The sequence below is a fragment of the Coccinella septempunctata genome, chromosome 4 (assembly GCF_907165205.1).
Source record: "Coccinella septempunctata chromosome 4, icCocSept1.1, whole genome shotgun sequence".
NCBI classification, from domain to species: domain Eukaryota; kingdom Metazoa; phylum Arthropoda; class Insecta; order Coleoptera; family Coccinellidae; genus Coccinella; species Coccinella septempunctata.
The window spans coordinates 3847134-3871120 of NC_058192.1; the positions used below are offsets into that span (position 1 = coordinate 3847134).

The 23987-nt window shown below is 40.5% G+C and overlaps 1 protein-coding gene across 1 annotated transcript; it reads right to left on the bottom strand.

Annotated features, from left to right (window-relative positions):
* Window positions 1–6615: 6615 nt before the first annotated feature.
* On the bottom strand, window positions 6616–23971 carry LOC123312111 (dynein axonemal heavy chain 7). Its single transcript, XM_044896342.1, has 46 exons — window positions 23736–23971; window positions 23461–23682; window positions 22892–23393; window positions 22513–22802; window positions 22180–22456; window positions 21893–22119; window positions 21542–21815; window positions 21320–21482; window positions 21142–21257; window positions 20946–21087; window positions 19818–19954; window positions 19365–19761; window positions 17565–17710; window positions 17267–17515; window positions 17022–17182; window positions 16794–16965; window positions 16557–16739; window positions 16141–16494; window positions 15764–16085; window positions 15532–15707; window positions 15320–15471; window positions 15102–15249; window positions 14839–15051; window positions 14611–14783; window positions 14357–14550; window positions 13937–14298; window positions 13592–13821; window positions 13120–13528; window positions 12809–13034; window positions 12409–12750; window positions 12099–12327; window positions 11746–11899; window positions 11441–11574; window positions 11155–11346; window positions 10874–11100; window positions 10429–10798; window positions 10188–10372; window positions 9683–9981; window positions 9245–9616; window positions 8620–8776; window positions 8397–8563; window positions 7715–7949; window positions 7513–7664; window positions 7321–7458; window positions 7118–7261; window positions 6616–6932 (listed from the first exon to the last, which is right to left on the bottom strand). Exons 1-46 carry the CDS (start codon window positions 23852–23854, stop codon window positions 6726–6728), a joined length of 10440 nt encoding a protein of 3479 aa, XP_044752277.1. The 5' UTR covers window positions 23855–23971; the 3' UTR covers window positions 6616–6725.
* Between the last annotated feature and the right edge of the window lie 16 nt (window positions 23972–23987).

The window sequence follows — 23987 nt, forward strand, 5'->3', positions numbered from 1 at the left end:
AACATCTTGAACACATAGACCGATAGGTGAAAATTCTTTGCAGATAAGGCTAGTTATGCATTATTTGCCAGGAGTGTGTTGCCTAAGAATTGATATTGGGACAATTCTGTGAACGTGAAAAAATTGATGAATAATTGTAGGATTTATTTATCTATTTTCGTCATTTAGGCTTATTATGTCCAACGTTTCGTCTTGCACTCGCCAGTAGTGTTCAGGGAAAACTAGATTGAACTACAACTAAAATCGAAACATTCTCAGCATCATACCAACTACCCACAGTAAGAAAGCTATCCAGAATTGATATTTAAAATTCAAACTGGGACTGAGAATCGAAATCCAGAAACGCATTCATGAAATACTGTATGATTGCGAAAGAACCTAAATTAGAGAAAGTAAACGTCACCTACAAGCAAGAATAAAAGAGAACCAACAGCTAGCTCAACAGGGTTAGACTGTCAAATCCAGGCTCGTCCAACCTGCTTGTCATGAAGACTATAAGATTAAATCGAAGAAGTACGAAAGGTCAAAACGAATTGAACTGTTCATGGCTCCAATAATAAGAACCCATTTGAAGGAGATGGAATAAATATACAAATTCTACTGACTCTAGGTAATTCTGATTAATAATAGAATTCTGGCAAGTCCAAGTGATTTGATAAATAGAGGGTTATACAATTGATGGGGCTTTATCCACAAATTTGACTTATTCTATACCACGTTTCGGGTTGCATTCGTCAGTTATCTTCAGGGACTCTCTTATTATTGACCTAAGAAGGTTTTTTTTCAAGAAAGTCCCTGAAGTTGGTTGGCGAATTCTAGCTGAAACTTAGCACAGAATGAGCTAAAATCTGAAATGATGGAAACTGTCCAATAAATCCTACTATTTGGAACAACTGAGAAAGAACTTAATGTTTCAAGGTCTACAAGAATCGTTTTTCATACAATAAAATGGAAAATTTCAGCATTTTCTTGACACTCTTATGATCAAAAGGGACGGGGTTATTTTACTTATTTTATTACCTCTTCATCCACAAATCAAAGTGAAACTGTTTTTCGTTTGTGATAATTTTAATGTAATTCTTTCAATTTTCTGGATGAACTATAGATGAATTTTTTCTTCTGAATATCAATTGGAGAATATGTTGGGGAATGATTGCACATTCCTTGACAAAGGATGAAAATTGCCAATCAGTTTTCGAGTATTTATATAATTCTCAAAATTTCAAGGTATTGTCTGAGAAAAGAGCCAGCTTTAACCTTTCGTCTGTTCACATTAACTTCAATATTATTTGTTGGGAAACTGTAGAACCATTTTCTACAAAAATTTCTTCTATTATTATACATTGTGTTTCAAATGAGATTAAATCCACAAGTTTCAAGAAGAGCTCGTTCTTAGGGAGTAATATTATTAAAATATTCCAACTTTCACTAGCCGTTCTTATCTCAATGAAACAGAAAATTTCCATGACCGATCCGGAGGCAGCTCATCCTTCCTCATCCTGTTGGTCTCATTGAATGCATTTCCTACAGATTCTGTCGGCGGTATCTATAGTAATTAATTTCCGAACGCCACATCTCTCAAAGCGAATCAGAGAAGAGACAAAGAAAAAATACAGTTTTTCATTTTCTACAGTTTCACGGAATAATCAGGCAACAGCAGCGTGGGCGTGACTTTGGCCCTGGCGTAGGCGGCACTCGGTCTCGCAGCAGCTGGTTGCCATGGCTACATGAGGGGCCACCCGTGCAGATATTGATCTGCACCAGAATCTTCTTTCTGTGCGGAATCAGCTCGTGCCGAAAAATTACATCAGCTACAATTTCAGCTCTTGCTTCCTCTAAACATATAATTTTGAAAGGTGGATGTTATTCTTTCACTCGTTATGCCTTTCCTTTGAAGTTGCTGGTCTTTTTGCGCCCTCCAATGTTCTTAATTATGAAACTCCACTTCCCCGATGTTGCTCCATTTCGCTGGGGAAGCTGCTCAGCGGATATATCGATCATCCACCAACATTGCATTATTCTCTCGAGCTCTTCTTATGATCTAAGGGCCCTCATCATCTATGTTTACCTAGGTGCCTTCATCTGTTTTCTGAACTATGGATATGGTGGAAATAGCATCTTTGAGGAATGAAGAATTTCTCGTTGGCCTCTTCACGTGACCCTTTGACCTGTGACCTGTTGTGATGGTTGGAATTTGCGGTTTATTGTGTTAGCTTGATCATTGAATTTTTATTCTTGATGTGGCGAAGCTACTGTATAAATGCTATTGGTAAATGGACATCAGTTTTTGAATATGTCAAACTGTTACAGGTATCCATATATAGGTATTCTTCACAATTTCGGGTATGATACAAGAGCTTAGGGAAAAATAAATTATCCTAGATCTAAATGTCGAAATTTCAGTTTAATTGACCTCGGTGCAACCGTTTGATATTGACGACTATTTAACTGAACCCATCTTTTCTTGGGATTTTTCGGAGGTCAACTTTCAACACACGTATCTCTCAGAAAAATCATCTTAGATCTAAATGTCACATATATTCTAAGGGAGCAGCTCCACCCTTGTTCTCAACATTTTCTTAAATTAACATTTAAACTTCGACATACATTGAAAATGTTCCAAAAATCTAGATGAAAGTCAGCTCTTGGCATTCACCGTGTGCCTTATGGATACTACTGAACATAGAGGCCTACAGTGAACACTAGGAGAAAGACAAATCCACGTCCATTTTCCTTAGTTCTTATATCTTCTCGTTGTTCTGTACTGCCAACGTGTTCGTTGCTCTGACAGCAAGAAGAAATCTCAGTGATATGATCCATTCATTTCAAAATGAAGGAAAGAGCAACTCCTCTAGTAGTAAATCTCGTAATTTCATTGACCATGTTGTGTAGCCGTTAGGTCTTGACGAATATTTAACTGGAAAGTAGAAAAAGTTTACTGCACCCCTAAAACGAGATGAAAAATTACAAAGAGTGGTAATGCTTCCGAGTATAGGCGAAATCTGTTCAAAATTTTCAGAGAAATGAATTCAACATGAGAGATGACAGTTATAACGATAACACCTAGACAATTTTTAAATGAATCTAACGCATTCGCCAATTTGCAACTTTATATTAATACAGTGATTTCATACTGAAAACTGAAAGGCTGATTGTTAAATGGTTGATCGAGTATTCAAGGTTCTGTTTGAAAGGTTTTCACTGGCATTCATTGAAGAATAATTATTCTTTCTCCTAGCTCAGAATTTCAATTCTTTATATTTACACAAAATCCGACAGATTGTCACGATCCAGATCCTCAATATCTGTCACGTTAAACTAGAAAATCTCTAAAGGAAATGGCAGGTATACCATGAGATAAATGATGAATAAAAGGATTTGTTTCACTGCTCTAATAGAAAACTCTTGTCGTTCAAACGTTAGTCAATTGGAAATTGGGTACATTTTATGCTTGGAATTCGCACTAGACATTAGAATGAAGTTATTACGGTGTTTTTGGGACAAAAAAACATTGTGCCTTAAGAACAAAACAAAATTGGGAGAGATCTCTTTGTATTTTTGATCCATATACCCAGGTATGTAACTTTTCAATGAAAATTATAAATTTCAATTGTATAATGTACTTTGAGGGGTAGCTTCTTCAACCCTTTGCATTTATGAAGGAATACCACCAAATTTTGTTTATTGCCTTCCCGATCCCTTAGGAAATTGCTTCTCAGGTGCATCCTTTAGCAGTATTCAAAAGAAGGGGTCAAACTTTTTGGCAACTAAGTATTAATTCACACCCTGTATACAGTGCTCCTTTCATATGTGCTCTATTGATGCAAATTAACAATATATTTATCATTCTTTTTGAACATTCTTTCAGTGGACATTCAAGAAGACTGCCTGCTCCCTTTCAAATTAGCAGTTTAAAGAGAGTAATTTCCAGATGCATGGCAGAATTCCTGACCGACCAAAACGCAGAAATCAAACGGTGCCAGTTCTCGGTCGGCATTCCACCAGTCGAATTATGGCCCCCCCAGGTTCCCCACGCCGGGCAACTTCGACCGAGGAAATCCCGGAGTGAGAGAGACCGTCGCCATGGCGACCGCTAGAGATCGATACGGGAGCGCTCTCGGGCCTTGCAGGCTCCCGGTGGAGCGGTTGGCCCGGCATCATTTCCCGGGGAACTTTGCCTTTTCCCGAGTTCGCTCCCGCTCTCATGGGTTGGGCTGGTCCAAATTCGGCATCCAAACTTGCAACAAACTCAGCGGGAGATTGATGATTCAATTCGACGTAATTTCACCTTTTGTCGTTACGGAACAATTGCTTATTTCCACGTGAATACGTCTTTCTGGAGATTGCGAATCTTTCATAATTACCGCTGAAAGGGGAGCAGCAGAAAATTGCCCCAATTTGGAGTATGCTAATTAGTCATGGTTACTGGCAAAAACTGGATATTTGAGCATCTCATTTGTGCATCACAGCATCTTCAAATCATACGAGTTCGTAAACTCAAAGCTGAATCAGAGTTGTGCAAAATAAAACGTAAATTGAAACATAGTAACACAAGTAGAAGACGTACATACATTAAACATAAGAAATAGGAACAACTACAAATCAAGAAATACATGCTCCATCCTTTCGTTCCAGTCCCAGAAGGATTTTCAAACACTGTAGCGTTGATCTACTCAACATATCGTTGAAGAAGAATATGTAAGAATTTGTGTCTAAAAACACAATTCAAATATTCTTCTGCTCCAATTGATATAAAGTTTGAAAAACCAGGAAAAGAGCTAGGTGTTCAGTGCCTGTCTTGAAGGATTGCTGAAAACACATTCCGAATATTGTTCAGCTGAATTAGAAAATAAAAACAAGGAAGGCTCATGATTCACTATAATATTCTCATTATCAAAAACCAATTTCAGATAATCCAATATTTTGGATACAACAGAAGTTTGCATTCTAATTCTTGTATCATATCTACAAACACTATCTAAAATATTGTGTTTTCTTTTCGTTTCGAAACTGATGCGACTTTATTATGAAACCTATCTTTAAACAATTGCTCAAGGGTGGTTATTTTCATTGAAATGAAAGGGCATAAATAAAAATAATCGAAACTCAGTTGGAAACAATTTTGTACTATATTGTATCATAATTCGATGAAAACCAAAAATATATTCAGGAATTTTTTCTTGGAATTATTAAAAATGATGTTTTTCTCGGAGAACACTCGATTTGAACCTTCATAAAAATGAATAATTTATGGATCTTTCAAGATAAAAGGAACCTTGTATGAACCAACATTAAAACTTCCTAAATCTCCCGGTGAGATACAAAAAACGAACCCCGATTCATTTGGATCTCAAAATGAAATAACTTGCTGTACTAACTCGGACATCCAAGGCATCTGTTCTCCCTCCTTCAGCGAGTAGATCAAACTTTGAGTTTGATACAGATTAAGAACCCTTTGTCCCCTAGGCATTTACGACCCTACATTCTGCTCTCCCTCGCAATCCCTCTACAATAGTCGACAGCCTCAGATAAAGCAAGGGTTTTTTTCTAGGACGGTCAAATATGTGGGAGTATTTCAGGGGTCCCAGATTTCGAACAGTTTTGCATGAAGATGGCTTTTGATGGCGTTACCCCAGAGTTTCTATTTCTCAGTACAGAATTCGCAAGCTGAATTGTAAGGCAATTGATATACAATGTGTTTCTCATTAGGAAACACTAATAGATAATAATCACATTGCTCCACTTGTTCTTTATATTCTGAAATTCACTATGTAACCTTTATCCTCGGTGTCTGATGCTTATAATCGATGAATTTTCCGAAATCCTGGGATTTTCGTAGTCGGAGAATCAAATATACTGCATTCACAGTTATTTTAGCAGTAATAACAGAAACTTTTACGTAGAACAGGCAACATAGCGTTGATTTAAAACCCAAAAATGTTTTGACAAGCTTCATAACCCCACATTTTCGTACTATACAGAGTGAAATGTGTCAAATTTCCATGGCCAACCGACTGCTACAATAAAAGTGAATAGAGTATAGAAATATTTTTGACACGGCGACATGGTAACACCCCAAGTCGTGGATCAATCATTGTTCAACAAGAATTATCCTGACGTAAAACTTCATTATGGGTATATTGTACTGGTGGAATATAACTCGTGCTCTCTCTGAGCACTGCGAGCGAGGGTAGGATAATTGAAAGCCCCCAGGGACGCCATAATTAGTAATTACAGATCTCTTTCACATTCAAAACTTCCATCCGAAATCCCTCAAAGCGAAAATAATGCGATTTCATGGCGCATTGCTATGAAATATGAAAGCTATGCGAAAATCGAGGGGTGAAATTTCTATTGTCCGGTCTGGAGGTTGAAAAATTGATACAATTTTCCTCCAGCTCTCAACACATTATTGGCGATATTGAGGTGGATTTCGAGGCTCCTTTGCCCCTGTGTGGCCCCAAGCATTGATTATACCCCTAGTTCGATATTTCAGCTGAGAAATCAACCCCAACACTAAAAAAATCAGAAATTCAGCTCTCTGATTAGACTGCTTCACTATTGTCAATTATCCTGTACTTAAATGATGAGGAATAATAAAACACGCAATTAAATACTAAAATAAAAATATATTTTATAAATTCACAATCCAATACTTCAAAAACAATATAAAACCAAATAAAATAATGATCGAAAAGAATCGTAAAAGCTCGGTTAAAACTTGTCTATTGGGACAAGGCACAAAGCATAGCAACACCTCTCATAATCCAATGTTTCGATTCCTTATCGGTGGCCAAAGTCATTGCGATAACGAAATTTGTAGAATGCCCAGTTGTTGAAAGAACCCCACGTCTTTCCGCAGTCTTATACACTGGACAGAGATAAGTTGGTTGAGGTTGAATGTCATCTCGTTTCATTGGTTTCAGCCAGATCTGAAAGCAATCACTCACAGCTAGAGCAAAATCAATTTCAACCTTCTATGCTCATTGAATAGAGCAAACCGATCCAATTCTAACTACACTGGTCAACAATTGATAGAAATCACTCGATGATCATAAATTTATTTCAGAAATAGTCGATGTATATTCAGCTGGTATTCTTGGATTCTAATACTCACAAACGGGACAACGCTGTATAGAACTTTCGGGAGGGATTCGTCCAGAAGCATCGTCTTCTTATTCCACCTAGCCCCGTCCAAGAATAACCCGTAAACGTAAACGCCATCTTCCGGTGGTTCGTCGAAATTTTTCTCCTTCATAACCTACAAAACAAACATCATTTCGAAACCCATACTGCAGACCTCTGCGTTAAGAACTCAACCTCATAGTCGAATCCCAACAAATCGATAGGAATGGTGTATTTCCTGGCATAGTTCTGCTGGGCTCCAGTCAAGAAAGCCTGGGTGAAATAGAAGCCAGAGATCCAGAACGTGCAAGGCGCCCCTTCATCGTACCATTTCTGAAGTAAATATTCATATAATTGCTACATTTGGATCCTGAGGGAACCTGTTACCTGTAAAAATGCCAGTCGTGCCAAGAAATCTATGATATAACTTCCGAGGGGTTTCAGAGATGGGTAGGATTTTCCAGCCCACATTGCAGGTATCCTCCCGGTGAGAATACTCTTCACAACCTCTTCTAAAGGTCCGGACATAACAATCAAACCTGGAAGCATTGGGAATTCAACAATGTTCTACGTATATAGTTGCCCTAACCTTTGATGGCTTTCCTAACGTTTATGAGGCTGCTTCGAATCACTGCTAACAGATTGTTGAACCTGTTCATTTCCTGCACCAAAACAGTATTCATGCTTTGATTATACGAAGTCGGGTATTTTTCCATGGCAGCATCTCTGTCGAACAGGGGTGGAAGTTTGGCAAGCACATCGGCTGCCACGTCCAAAACTATTTCGTCTGGGGTTTTTTCAGCTCCCCCGGAAGAAAGAGCATCCTATGGGAATAAAATATGAGGAGATTCGAAAAAACGTAAACTACACCCTTGCACCCTTGACAAACTTTGTCTGATCGGGATTAACACTTACCCTGGCCTTTTTCAAGTCCTTGAGTTGAGCAACAAGGAAAAAGTTGGAATCATTGAAAAAACTTAGGAACGAGAGGTTCAAACAGTTTAGATGCGAAGTATTTTACATTCATTCAGTTCATAAGCACCCTAGATAACAAGAGCTGACAATCAACTTCATCACACTTAAAAACTCACCTTCAATTCTTGCAAGTCCTTCAAGCCAGTTGTAAAGATAATAAGACAATGAAAGATTAAGCCAAAGAAGTAGAGGATATCTGCGAACAAAAAGGAATACTTACAGTCCTGTCCTGGATTGAGCATATAACAAGGAGGTCGATTTAAAATTCCATCACAATTAAACAGTGTTTTTCCTACCTGTGTGAGAAGTATGCTGTAGAAGAGGAGGTTGGTCTCCTGTTGATCCTTCATTATGTCAGCGTTTTCATTCATCCCGAATACTTCAGGATGCGTAATCAATGGCAAGGATTTCGTGTAAGCTATGTACTCATCGTATTCCGTTTTTTCCGGTACGTAGTATGCACCTATAAATCAATTGCGAGGAGTCACCACGTTCATATTCTTTTTTAGGTTATTTTACCTGTAGGATCTAGAGCGTAATTCTGGCTTTCCACCAGTTCTGGACAATAGAACTTTCTCAAAATGGTATTGAGTGTTCTGCGATCCCAGTCGTCTGTCACTCTTCCTCCATAGTTACACTCCCCGGTCAAATACAATATAGCATCGTATTGTACGTCCTGGAATGGGGAAGTTACGTTTTATCGATGAAATTCTTCTACAGCTAACATGGACAGAAACGAGACAATCAGCCACGATTTTGAGGAAGCTCTTATTTGTATCTATAGAAGCTTTCAGAGGCTGACAGATCCAGAAGCGCAGCAGGCATCTTCAGAAGAATCAAGGGTTATTACGGTGGCACTGGTCAATTCCTTCCATTTCGCTTTGGTTTCACATTCGCCTTATCGATGACTAGTAACCAAGTGCTATAACAGTTGTGGGCGAAACGCCAGTTGAAAGAATGCGTTAATTTACACAGATTCAAGGCAAATTTCTTCAACTGTCGTGTCTGTGTTCTCTTACACGAAAAATCATACAGTCCTCGTAAAACCTAATAAACCGCCCGCTGAAAATTAATACAGGAGCTTCTCCTTCATCCATTGATGTCTTGAACGAACCTAAAAACCCATAAAATCACTTCTACTCACGCTATAATCGTTCAGGAACATCTGCAGCTGGACCACGCTGATCCTCAGATCGGTTTCGTTGAACTCGTACGGGATGTTCCATCCCAACGGACCGAACTTCCTCCTCTCCTGTATGGAGGCGTGGAAGAAACACAGGGCGAACAGTAACTTCTTGAACGTGGGACCTTGTTTGCAATTGTCGAACCAATCCGGATCGCTTATGGGATCTCCGGCGTACGATCTCAGGATGTTGGCCTTGAGGCCTTTGGGCGGTTCGTTGGTCATCTTCACGCCGTTCTGCAAGACCAGCACCGGAAAATGGTCGGCCGGATACGAGGTTAGCCAGAGTCGGAAATCGGGATGCGTGGTATCGGGAGTTAAATTCTCGCATATCTGTGGAAGAAAACGTTAAAATTTCTTGTAGATGATACCCGCTTGTCATCTTTTCCATGTACTAACCCTCTCCAAGGATGGCATGAAACTCTTGGCCAAATGGCAGTTCTGCAAGACGACCCAAGTGCCATTTCTGACGCCCTCGTCTATCAGCCTGATAGCTATCGGTCCTTGTCCTTGTCCCAAGGAAAGGGCGAAAAGTCTGGCAGCCCCGAAACCTTGATCGTCGGCGAACTTCAACAGCACGGCAGTGGGGTCTGCCCCCGGAGTCAGGATGAATATCAAGGGTATGCAACAGTGGGAGTCGGCAAAGGACGAGGTTAGGTCGAATGGGGGTGGTTCGATGTACTGTCTTCCAAGATTAGCTGAAAAAAAGGCCGTTTTTATGATTGAGTTGTCCAGGGCAAAGATAACTGCCGAATTTGAACGTTTCCCGAAGCTCCCTCTCTACTGCTTGATGACCGCAATATGCAGTTCCTGCAAACTAAGAGTATAGAGCAAATGGATCCACGCTGCCATCTTCACTTCGTCGTTTGATGGTTTAGGATGGTCCTGAAGGAATAAAACTCACCAGATACAAAAGACTGCACAGCGGGGGTTATCTTATCGTATCTTATGCATCTCAAGATGAGCAGCTTCTGGAACTGGGACAGTTTAGTGTCGAATGGACTGGGTAATGGGTATTCCTGAGGTTCGGTTGAATCGAATATTTTCTTCCACGTATCCATATTATTCTCGAAGTGTTGCCTCAAACCCCTGAACGAAGAAATGTATTTTCAAATGGGCAATTTACGTATTCGAAGGATACTAACTTATAAGCGGGATACTCATCCAGTCTGCACAGTTCATCCCAAGACTTATCTACCAGCCATTCAGAAGGATTCTTGTGTGGATTTTCCAAACCAACACCGCCGGTTAGCAAAAACATCCATTCTGATACATCCATTTGGTCCCTACTCTTCAGTAGATTCACCACCAACAATAAGGAGAACAGTAACTTGTCTTTTTCAAACAAACTCCTGCAAATATTCACGTAGAGCGAATAGGTGAAATATTTTTCCAAATCCTTCAAACGCTCTTTTACATCTTCAACTTTGTCGGTGTTATCGATAGCTGAAGAGAACAGGTTCATGAACCACACCAGGGAATATTGGTACATGGGATCTATATTAGCCAAGTCAACTGAAAATGAAAACGTAAAATGTGCAATAAATGTCCTGTTGAAATTGTGCTAGATAAATCCAACTCATTTCATACCTATGGTGAAGAACAAAATAGCAGAATGAACGGCAATCGGAGTGTACTCCATTCGGGCAGTATCAATTTGTTTTTCAGTGATTTCAGCCACTGCTTGTTTGGCGGTTATTTCATTCGAAAGCACCTTCGAAGAGCTCAGGATTTGTATAGCTGTTTCATCTTCCAGGATATTACCTTCCGAAGTACTGAGTACTTCCAAAATTTTGTCTTCGATTTCCTTGAGTTGGCTGGAAGAAGCACATCATGATTGAAAATTGATTAGAGAAGAGATTAAGTCGCACCGTTTATTCTCTGCTCCTTGTATAATCAGAGTGTTCTTTTCGGCCTCCAGATCTGGTCGTTCCTTGGCCACTGTAATACCCAACAATTGATCCTCCAAGCCCACCTTCGTGATCATGAAGTTGACCAAGGTTACTTTAACCGCCACTTCTGGCATATAATGGGGATTCCTCAGTTTTGTGGTTACATAAAGTCTATAAAAGTTTCGATATCGTAAAAACGTCGACGTAAACAGAAGACATAGAATAGAAGATGATTCCTTTCGAATACTGTAAAGACAAGAATTACCTAAAATCTGCACTGTATTCAACAACCGAATCTCCTAATTTCAAGCACCAGGCACCGCCCTGCTTGAAAATTTGCTGCGATAAAACTGGCTCTAAAATTGGATCCAATTCCTCGCCGATGTTTTCTAAGAGCACCTACAAATGGTATGTCTATAGTACATATCCACCCAAATACTAAATATTGGATAAGTATTGCCTTATAATACGTTGAAAGTCCATGTTATAATGACGTAATCCATGGATATTGTTGTTTTGGTTAAGGTGAGAATTTTTCTAAATTCACTGAACATCAGGTTTGATATTTACCGGTTGCCCAAACTGAATGGCATTCTCGAGAATCCTAACATAATCCGGTTGGTTGAGACGAATGATGGCCAAATTATTGGCCTTTTCCATATTTTTAATCCATTTATTGGCTTGTCCTTGAGGGTCAATCATTAGGGCATAACGTCTGGCGTTCCTTAATGAAAAAACCATTAAATATTTTCCCCACACCATCAGTAACCCTTAAAATTTCGTCATATATAGAGTTATTAGAGTTGTCCTGAAATAACCCACAGATTCTCCAGACAAAGTTATAGAATCCCCCTGAGTTACCCCACTAAGAATTTCGGGACACTCTGTATAACACGTAATTTTGAAAAAAGAAATATACTCACTTTATTATGATACCGTTATCGATACTGAAATTATCACTCGGCAAACCGAATATATTCCATTGTCTTATCAAAACGGGCTCTCCTAACACAGCAGTCAGTTGAAAATCTTTGCTGACTACAATACCCTGACCACTCAGAGTCTTCACCCAACCGCTTATCTGTTCGGTTCTGAACTGCAAAGTGAAGGGTCCCAAATAGGCCACCACTCCAGCTGCCACCAAGATGTCCCCTGAGGACCAAATTTCACAAATAATGCATTAAGGACACAGTTTGGCCTGATGCAATTCACTCCATATCGATGAAACCTTACCTGTCAAAACGTAATACTTTTCTCCTAGAGCTTTCGCAGTTTGGGACCATCTGGTTTTTTCCCCACCCAGTCCTCCGATCAGCTCTTCCGCCCTCTGCAGTTTCAACTGGCACAAATTGACGTCGTCGGTCAGTCTTTGCAGTTTTTCGGTTTCTATCCTCAGAGCTTCTTCGAGCTTAGCGACCCGTTCTCTCGCCTCTCGTAACAGCTGCCTCTTTATTTCCAAGGACGCCATGGCTTCGTTGAATTCAGCCTCGGCTATGGCTAAGGCTTGCTTCTTTGGTGCAACCACCTTCGCCACCACGTCGTACTTGGATATGGCTATAACCCATTTGCATAAACCTGCAATCCAAAAACAGGAATCGATAGAATTACATCTGACAATCGTTAACCAACGGACCTTCTGCTGCTGTAGAAGCAGTCTTCACCTTATCTGGGTCGAAATTCTCGTCGTTAAGAATCGTCTTGTGTAATTTCTCCATGATCTTTGGAGGAATGTTATCCTTATCGAAATTCATAAGGCTGTCGAGGAATTTAATATCGCCCAACACCCTCTTGGATGGGCCCCAATAGTCGTCCATCATTCCCAAACCGCTAGGCAGGGGTACTTTCTCAGGCTTCACATCCTGATAGAGAAACACTAATTGAAAGATTCCATCAACATATATTTCATCAGAAACAGTAAAAAATGAAGAACTATCCAGGTGATACCTTCAAAATACAAACAGCTTCCATCACCAATTTGATACCCTTGGGTGGATTCTTCATCGTTTTCACGACACTAATATCGGCAGGCGTTAAGGTGTTCAAAGCAGCTAGGGCAGCGTTCAGAATTGGCATCGCTTCTGCCAAGTTGGCATCGCATTCGTCCTTGATGGCTTGAGCTGCTTTAGCCTGTTCGTTGGCGATTGCCTCTTCCGCTAAAACTACTTTTTCTACCTCTGCTGCCTCAGCTGATTCAGCCTCCACTTTTTTTACCGTGACCTGCACGGCATTAGCAGCTACCACCAACTCTGGTTGAAGGGCTTCTAGTGCCGCTTGCATTACAGCGACTTCAGCACCGGCTGCATCTAACTTTTCCAGACCTACCTCGTATCTGCTCTTGAGCATCAGCACTTCCCTGAAAATTATCATTGAGAATAGTCGCTGGTGGTCTATATGCCATTAAAAAAATGATACTCACTGTCTTTTACGACCTAAGAATGTCTTGAAAGTACTGATCATCTCCAAGTAGGATGTAGGAGTCACATAATTGTGACGCCTCAATCTCTCATAGAAGTCATCGGATAAGGTTTGGGTTGAAGTGTGGAAAAGTTGGCACATATCTATACAAACCACCCTTTCTCTGTCGGTCAACTCGATCTCGCCCAAAAACTTGGTTGCTACAGCCAACAAGGCATCTTCAGGCCAAGACTGAAAACATTTTGTTAACGACAGAGCGAAAAATAAGTACCAAACCCAAAGAATTTTAACACCACGAGTTGGAATTCTAATGGTAGCCTTAAAATTCCCGATTCCGGACACCTACCTGGAACCAATCGATGGTGCAGCAATTGACAAGGGCGGGAAACTTCCGTAACCTCACCCTGAAATTTTCACCAATCGGACTCATGGTGAGGACGACGTGTAACTGCTCCCTAACGATGGTTACGAAGAAATTGAACAGAGCCACCGGACTGCCGTCTGTCTGCACAGACTTATCCCTCTGCCTGTCCAACTGCCTCATTTTCTCGCAGATTTCTATCTTTTCCTCGGGCGTGAATAAGTTCGGGACTTCCCCGGTGTTCAACAGGTTGCTTATGTCTTCGAGGAAGTTTTCTTCCTTGATCTGCGTATCGTTGAAGAGGAAGACACCGTGGAGATCGGTGGCGCTGACCTTTCTCAAAATACCTAAAGGGAATTGAAGATTTTATTGAGCTGTCATTGATCTGAAGGATTAAGTTCTTACCTTTTACGTCATCTCGCCATTCGTTACATCCATACAACCTCGTGATCTCGACTTGGAATAGATCATATTCCGAAATATGAGCTGCTAGTCTTGTCAACGATTGCCTGCCAGATCCACCAACGCCCACGCACATTCCGTGACTTCTGGGTTGCTTCAATATACGGCATATCTTGGACAAGTGTTCTATGGCAAATCTGAAATTGATAAGAGTCAACGGGCGTTTCTCAATCCCTCAACTTGCTCGAATATTCTACCTGAACAGCACCAAGTTCATCGGTTTCTTGGACATGTTGTTGAATTCGTTCAGGAATCCCATCACGATCTCCGTGAGAGCTTCCAAGTCCTGGACTTCCACGTAGTATCTCTGGTCTGCTTTCGGATCCGAGAAATCGCAGTACAGAAGGTTCCTGAGCTCGATTTCCCCGATCTTTTCAACAATGGCTATTTAGAAAAATTCGGTTTTTCCAAACTGTGGTACTCACGTTAGTTGTCTGCGGTGTTTTCAATCTCAAGAACATGGTGTTCATACTCTCCTCGAGATGTTTGATGCAAATTTCATGGAGGGCGGTGAAAATCCAGGCTCTGTCGGCGTCATCGACTAATCTGTCATAATATACCCTCAGAACTTCATGGACCCATAGTCTTTTCATAGCGACAAGATCTTCAATAGCCTCAGGTACGGACAGTAGAACCCCCTGAAACATTCGTCTCGACTAGTCAAGTTTGGAAAAATAGGGCTACTTACCTGAATAACTCTGGAAAAATCTCGCAAATTGAACAAATAATGGGACTTGGCAGGCGTTGGCAAGAGATTCGCTCGTGCCATCTTGTACATTTCCAGGGTGGCCATCACAATCTGTTCTATACAAGGATCGAAATCCTTGGAGAACCCCCTGTAAGAATACATACATGATGGGGAGCCCTTCCTAGATTTCAGATCAACCAAAAAGCTCATCAACCCACCTTGTATCCAAATGCCACAGCATGATTTTACTGAAAATATTTATGAGGATGGCATCTCCAAATTCATCTATACATAAATGGTTGAAGTGGCGGGTGAATCTGGGGGTAACAGTATTACCACCACCTCCAGGGGGGCCCATGGCGCACATAAACTAAAATTAATCAGGAGAAACACGATGAAAACAAGTACTACCAACATAGTGATCACCAACCTGGATATCTATGAGTTTCATCGGTATAATTTCTTTACGATTATACCACATGTGATGATCAAACCACTGCCTCAATAATTCTATTGGAGGTTGAGCCCCATACACCTCCTTCAGAGGCATGTTGACGTCATCCACGAATATAACGCATTTTTTCTGTACTGGGGGCCCGAACACACCTAACGTCATCGGATTTAGTTAGTAAGAATGAGTAATTGTGGACTGAACAAGTTACCCTTTCGTCTCTTGTCAAGTTTAGCCATGATTATATCTTGCGTTTGGTTGGCTGTCGTTTGCGCCGAAAAATTAATGAACAACGGCTGATAAACCACCGTATCGTTCTTTTTGAGCAGAAACTCGATGATGTAGACGGATTTCCCCGTGCCAGTAGGTCCTACCACCATCACAGCTTTCTGATGTTGTACCAACAGCGTCATTATAGCAATATATCTCACTGTCTCTATAGTTGGAACTATGATTTGATTAACTGGTATATCCCTAGGGATTGGCGGTGCCGTGACCAATTCATCTGACCACAATTTCCATTTTCCTTTACCCTTAAAGAATAAACCAGAAGTTAGAATATTACGGAAAATATCGCGGATGACTCACTTCTTTGATGTATCTGTAATCGAAAACGGTTTCTCCCGTAGGTATCACGAAGATGTAAGGTTTCTCGGGTTTCGGGATATCGAAGGGAATTTTCAGGTCTTTCTTGATCGCTTCCGGAAATTCCCTTTCTAACAAACCACGGAAAAGGATGCTGAATTTTTGTCTACCGTTGGTATCGAGGGTTGCGCCCATTGACCATATGCAGGAAAAGAAGAAGGATCCTTCGATCTGAGCTCGTATATCCAAGTCACTGACGTTATCTCGGAAACCTTCTTGATAAAAATCGTCCATGAAACAGTCGAATAAATTCATGGCAGATCTCAACAGATTAGCTTCCGATGTTGTAGCAATTTCCTGTTCAGTTTTTAGTGGTTTAAATCGATCAGTAAAAATTCTCTAGCCAAATGATTACTTACTTTAACGCCACTCTTAAAAACGAACCATATCAACGGTCTACAAAACCTAATGAACAAATTAGAGATCATGGTTTTGTAGAAATCGGTGGAAATGCAAGGTGGTAAGGTGTTCAGCCACGATGTGAGCATAGGTTCCCATCCTAAACATACCGGCTCATAATAAATCATTCCGCATCTAGAAACCTGTCAAAAGACATTCGTTGAGATCGAATTCATTCCGGCAGAAAAAATACACACTGTGGCAGGAGAGGCGACCTCCAGATCCATGGGTTCGAATATCAAATTCGTGGTGTTTGCCAGCTGAATGATTTCCCCTGACATGAGGCACAATTTTTTATTGTCGTCGAGCACGGTGTTCATGTTTTCTATCCACACTGCGTCTACAGGGCCGTCGAAAATGAGCCATTTTCTGAAGAAAATGTGGTAACAAAGCCTGGTGCACTTGGGGAAACCTGAATCACGTACCTGTCATCCGTTGTTGACATGGCAAATTCCCTGAAACTAACAGCAAGGACTCCATCCGACCACTCGTGAGATACTGGATCGAACTGACCGTATAACTGTCCCATTGTGATGGATTTGGGGTTCATTATAGTGTAAATAGCTTTATGCTCGTCCATACCTCCCTAAAAAAGTTATTTTCCACGAAAACCGTGGTGATTACTTTGATTTTTCACCCTGAATCGGTACAAATACACTTTTTTACTTACCCTCTTTTCAATGAGACCTAAAGCTTTAGCTAGAATCCTATAAGAGGTCGTTTTGCCGCCAAACGGTAAGCCAACAATCATCAAACCGTGCCTCACGATAATCATTTCGTACAGTTGCTGTACCTTCTCTAAGAAAAACGGCACGCACTGTATATTCTTCTCCGCGCAAGTGTCTTCGATGGCCTGGTTGAATATTACGTAATCCGGTTCTGGCAATATCACGCCCGGGAATAAATCTGATGTGATTCCCTGAAGAAAGAGCGATCAAAAAACTGACGTCAATTTTTTTTCCACAAACCTTGAACAAGGGAACGTCGAGAACTAAGAACTTGGCCAAGTTAACATCTTTGATGGATCTCAGAACTAATATGTCCTCTTTTTCGTCTGGATATTTCAGTTTCAGAGTACCCGCTGCTCTGAGTACTGATTTCACAGCTCTCATTCCTAAAATGTATAAAATCATGTTTTGCACAAACGCTGAACGCTGCACAACCAAATTACAATAACATTGTTGGCTTTCTAATCCAAATGAACTATTTTTTTGGGAAAATACTGTTTATACTCCATTCACATTTATTTTAGCAGTCGGTTGGCCATGAAATAATTTTCTACAGTTTTTGTAACTAGAACGTAGTAAGGTTGGCATCTTAATCCTGATATTCTAAAATCCACAATACGTCAAACGGTAGCGAACATATTCAATGTAAGAGAATTCATATAATGTTTCATCTGAATCTAAACGACTTATATTTCAGCTGAATATTTCCACAATCAGAAAGGTTGTGAATGAAGAGGATGACAAAGAATTTCCTTCTATTGGGAGACCCAAAAAAGTAGTGGCATTTGAAAATTTTATGTTTAAGTGAATTAATGCGAAAAGTTTACTACAGGATTTTCGATGAATGTCATCGTAGAATAAGTTCCCGGAAATTGATTTTTCTATTTTTTATTCAACTTGTCCTATACATTGTAAATGTCTTAAGGTACCAATAAATACCTAATTATTATTATTATAATAATAATAATAATAATAATAATAAGCATTTATTTCCAACAGGTTATAACCCAATTACAGGAAAATTAATTCAACAAATAAACCATATATGCTATAAAATCGGCGTGTCATTGAATCAGAAGAACACGCACATAAAACAAAAAACTGAAGAATCAAAAAGGCAAAGGTAACATTACATATCCAAATATATACTTGTACATATATTGATATTTACAAATAACCAGCGTCAAAGTTATCCCACCGAATCCACGACTGAAGCAATCATGAAAATTCAAAACTCAAGAACACCCGCAACAACCTATGAAGTGGATCCACGTTTATATCACACCCATCCGATATCAGATTATAAGTTTGGCACATAAAGTGTACCGGTGACTGCAAGCTAAGATTTGTTCTACCTGTCCTCGAATAAAATGTGTATTTATTTCGGCTCCCTAATCTTATATCAATGTATTAAGATGAACAGCCACAAATACGCGCCAGTTGTCCTGCTAATTGTTTATTCATGTGAAATTTTTGTTCAAAGGTGAAATTCATATTGACTTGAAACTTCCTTTAATTCCTTCTACTTATATTGATGCAAGATGATTTTTGTTGAAGAATTTAACATTCTTGTAATTATCTTTTAATTTCTTCTTCGAGATACCCATTCCTAACCACTGCATCATATGCATTTCATCTTAGGGTTAATATTCCTGAAATCTACAACTGATGTGACGTATTCAAACTTTAACCAAATAAGTTAACGAATATCAACTCTCCTCAAGATAGTGCATATTATGATATTATACTGATCCCTTGTATTTTCCATGCAAATAACTGGATTTGGTATGCCTTCAATCAGTTTGTATAAACTTCAATTATGTTCGTCACATATTTTCCGAAGAGATTCGACATTGTGATAAAATACGTAATAACAGAAACTTTTACGTAGAACGGGCAACATAGCGTTGATTTAAAACCCAAAAATGTTTTGACAAGCTTCATAACCCCACATTTTCGTACAATACAGAGTGAAATGTGTCAAATTTCCATGGCCAACCGGATGCTTAAATAAAAGTGAATGAAGTATAGTAACATTACCATAGTCATAGTGACACTGGGACGACAACTGCTCGGAGCATAGCCTGTAGGTAGCAACAATCTTCACCGATAAAGGCTTGGCTGTCAAGAATCCGTACGAATACAGCTCGATCTCCGATATCAGAGCGTAGTCCGGAACCATCATAGCCACCGACCGGAACAGAGCCTTCAAATTATCTGGCAATTCCGAGCGACCAGCATATCCGGGATTCATGGTGATAAAAACGGCACACGTAGGATCCAGCCTGATCTCGGTACCTTCGAAAACCATTTTTTCCGCCCCGGAGTTGATGCCCCTCTGGATGGTGAGGATCTGCTGGGCCACGACCGACAGGACTTCGAGATCGATGCGGTTGAATTCGTCGAAACAGGACCAGGCTCCGCACGAGGCTAACCCCTGTAATGTTCGTATTCGTCAGTTGCTCCAGAAGGAGAATTTTCGACGAGTCTTACCTTGAAGAATTTCCCCAAAGCTATGTAATCCAAGCCGTCGGAGCAGTTGAAGACGACGCATTGTTTGGCCACAGCTTTCGCCAGATCTTTCGTCGTCTCGGTTTTTCCTGTTCCTGCTGGTCCTTCAGGGGCACCGCCTTATGAAAAACAAGAAATTAAAACATCATAACACTAGATGAGATTATTTTAAAGGAGTAGCCATTAAGCCATGCAAATGGCAAATATCTTCACTGAGATCTGGGTGTCAGGCAGCAAAGTATCAATAAACTTCACTTCCTTGCTCAGTGCTACATCCATCTGCTTTCAAGAATCAAGGTGCTGTAGTCTATACCGTGTTCAGTTTTTCACTTGCTTCATTACAGAAGTCTACAGAACCATAAGAACCCACCCAGACGCCTTACTCTGGAAAAAAACCTATAGGATGTCCAGGATGACCATCCTCTGGCATTTAGTCCCTTGAGATGTAAGCTCCAAGGGAGCTGTTAGTCCAAAATATCAACGGTGTGGTTAGTAGAGAGTAAGGCAGTCCCATCCATCCTTATTACTTCAAGATGACACTTTGTCCTTCTAGTGAACGTTACTAGAATCGTCTTTTTGGTGTCCATACTGAACCATTATCACAAGATCATCGGCATAACGAAATGACAAGAATAAGAAGACTTAGAGATCTACTGTGACCATGTGCTGTCAGGCAGCAAAGTATCAATAAACTTCACTTCCTTGCTGGGTGCTATATCCATCTGGTTTCAAGAACCAAGGTGCTGTAGTCTATACTGTATTCAGTTGCTTCAGGACAGAAGTCTACAGAACCATGAAAACCCACCCAGACGCCTGACCCTAGAAAAAAACCTATAGGATATCCAGGATGACCATCCTCTGGCCTTTTGTCCCTCGAGATGTAAGCTCCAAGGGAGCTGTTAGTCGAAAATAGCAACGGTGTGGTTTGTAGAGAGTAAGGCAGTCCCATCCATCCTTAGTTCTTCAAGATGACACTTTGTCCTTCTAATGAACGTTACTAGAATCGTCTTTTTGGTGTCCATACTGAACCATTATCACAAGATCATCGGCACAACGAATTGACAAGAATAAGAAGGTCTGTAATGTACATGGAAGGATAAATGTACCTACCTAAATGTAGATGTAGAGCACCGAACAACGTTCTATAACATCTATCAGTCAATGGGGTGACCACCAGCCTTGTTGTATTGCCCAGGTACTCATAACCATACTTCAGAGTAGAATTGATCATTGATGTTATCAGTTGATTTTCCTGCGAAATAAGAGTGGCTATACTTACTCTTTGCTAACCTATACAAAATTTTACCGTCCAATAATATCTAAGCTGACACAGCCACTGGAAATCCGTTATATTTTTCACGCCTTTGTTGACAAGATCCAAAAGTACATCTCTAGCGTGAACATCAAGCACTACCAAAGCTCCTGCGAGAATTTCAAATTGACAAACCGTTTGGCAAGCATTGCTGTTGAAAGAAGAGTATTACCTAGAGTTATCCTGTTCTGCATATTGAGCTTCCCTCTGACCAAATCCACTATCCTCGCGATCTGAGTGTTACATTTGGCGTAGTACTTCTCCATTGCCTCATGCCCATTGACGATGGCTTCGGTAACTTCAGATGTCCAGTAGGTTTGCGATATCGCTTGGATCTACAACAATACTCACCCATAGCATCATTCAACAGCCAATAATCTCCAAGGTAACTTACACATTGCCCTGGCCATTTAAGTACCCACTGATGTCTGACGCATTTCGTGTAATCCTCAACAGACTCCTTCACCATATTATGAACCGACTTCTTCATGTCTGTCTCGAGTTCAACAAGCCATTTCTCCACCTGTCCCCTAGCCAGGGCAGTCTGAATCACGTCAACCAGAGGTACAATTTCTCCCTCACTAGACTTCATCTCGGTTACCTCCATTTCTTCAGTGAAGCTGAGTTTGGCTATGCCTTCGAAGCATTTCTTCAGATGAGGTTGCACCCTGAGAAGCAAAAGGCTCATAAATAACTCTGCCGAAAAGAACAGTTTCATCAGGTTTTTTCCCTAAAGATATCCCACCTAGTAGGATCCTTAGTTTCCGAAAGAATTTCCAGCAATTCGTCGTTAGACAAGAAGAAGAATCTTGGGAAGTACAATCTCTTCTTCTCCAGATAGTCGTTCAGTCCCTTCTGAATCAATTCCAACAGAGCGTTACACTTCTTCAGACGCTCAACCATTTTGTCAATCTCGACAATCGACATAACTTTCGTATCGGCGAAACAAGTTTTCATCAGATCACGCCAGATCTAAGTAAAATATAAGAGATTCAATTTTCGATCCTCCAGGATTGAATTTTTTTTAGTTACCTTATCTACGGCACTGAAACGCCTTCCTTCCTCTGGCATTTGCTGCTGGATGTCAGGAGAGGAAAATATGGGTTCCAAATACATCCAAGTAATCTGTACTTTCAGCCATTCATCTAAGATCTCCTGCAGCAGTTGGAGTTTAGCTTCCCAAGATATAATTTCTTTCTCGAAGGGCTTGATATACGGTGAATTCTTCATGGTTTGGGTCTTGATCAGATGATCATCGAGTAAGACTTGAATATCGTCCACTGCGGACAAAACGTAGGTACCAGTATCTCTGAAAATGGAAATAGGGGGAGTTGATTGGGTTTGGTTGAAATTCATCGAGCTCACTTATAGGGGAGTATTGTGAATTCTTGGTCTTTCCATTCTGCCACCATCTTATTGAGTGCTTTCTCCAAGTTGTTCTCTTTGGTAGCAGACTCTGATATGGCTTCGAACTTCTCAACGTATTCGTCTAAACCGTAATCTACTATTCGTTCTAAAGTTAAATCATCATCGACAACGATGGGGAATCCAACGATTTCTGATATAAGCTCCCAATGTCTGGCCTTCATTCCTGGATTGCCCAAAGTTTGTATGATGGGCATGTGGTCTTTGAATTCTTCAATCTGCTCCCTCACCTTTAAAGAAATGAATTTGAATGGATATCATAGAGAATTTAATCATTTTTAGCAATAATTCTTTATGTAGCTTCACAGAAAACGCTCACAGTTCCAGCCAAACCTGCCACGGCAGGTTTTTCCGAAAATTGTTTCTCCAATTTGTAGATAACTCTATAAATGGTGCCCACATCGGCGTCGATGTCTTCAGGGTCGTACGTTCCGACCCGAGCGTGCATCCAAGTGTCATACTTCTCCAGAAAGTCCGTAGCGTTATCGTACAGCTTCTTGTAGGGCCCCAACTTGTCGTGGGTCTGTTTCCTGATCGGATACTGGGACAGTTCGAAACCAAAGGCCGCCTCTTCTTCGTTGAAGGCGTCGATGCGTTCCATGGCGTTGATTAGACGATTGTCCAGCTGGGTGGCCTTCTTGTGGTACTTCGGAAGGTCGTCTATGTTGCCGTTTTGCTCCATTTCGTCCACCATCTTGGCGTACAGCCGTAGATCGTCGGTGAATTTCTGTATTCGCGATTTGAGATCGGCTTGGAATTCGTCGGTTTTGGCGTCAACCAGAGCCTTGTGGTCTTCGATTACCTTAGGCATCCTCAAATACCTGAAGAATTACAATTACTCACTTGGTCGTCTTACCATTTGATTCTGTGCCAACTCTCTTTACCTACCACAGGAAAGTAATGTTATTTTGCTTCATTTCCACTGGCGTGAAAAACATATAATCCGAAAGTCCTATAATGTAACTCATAACCAAACGTAATCGTTCTTCCATTTCCAACAGTACCACAGCCTCAACATTCTGCACGTACTTCAAAAGTTCCATCAATTGTGATGTATTTGAAGGTACCGACAAGGCTTTATCATGTATAGCTTGATATTCATCGCCAAGCCTAGAATCAAGCATTGAGATTACAAGCTGAAATATTAATAATTGTGTACTCACTTTTTGCAAAGAGTCAGGTAATCTTCTGAACATCTTGCGAGTAACTGGTTCTTAAAACTGTCAGCAGCCTGTACTAAGGCATTTATGAGTTCTGACCTATTCATCATGTACATACCCATAGTGATGATATGCTCGTTCACGATTGGTAACTCATCAGCAATTGCCTTGAAGTGTTCAATTTGGACCAGAAACTCTTCGAGGGTGTGTGGGGCTGACAAGAAAGTTTCAATTCTCGTTTTGTCCTATAAATGA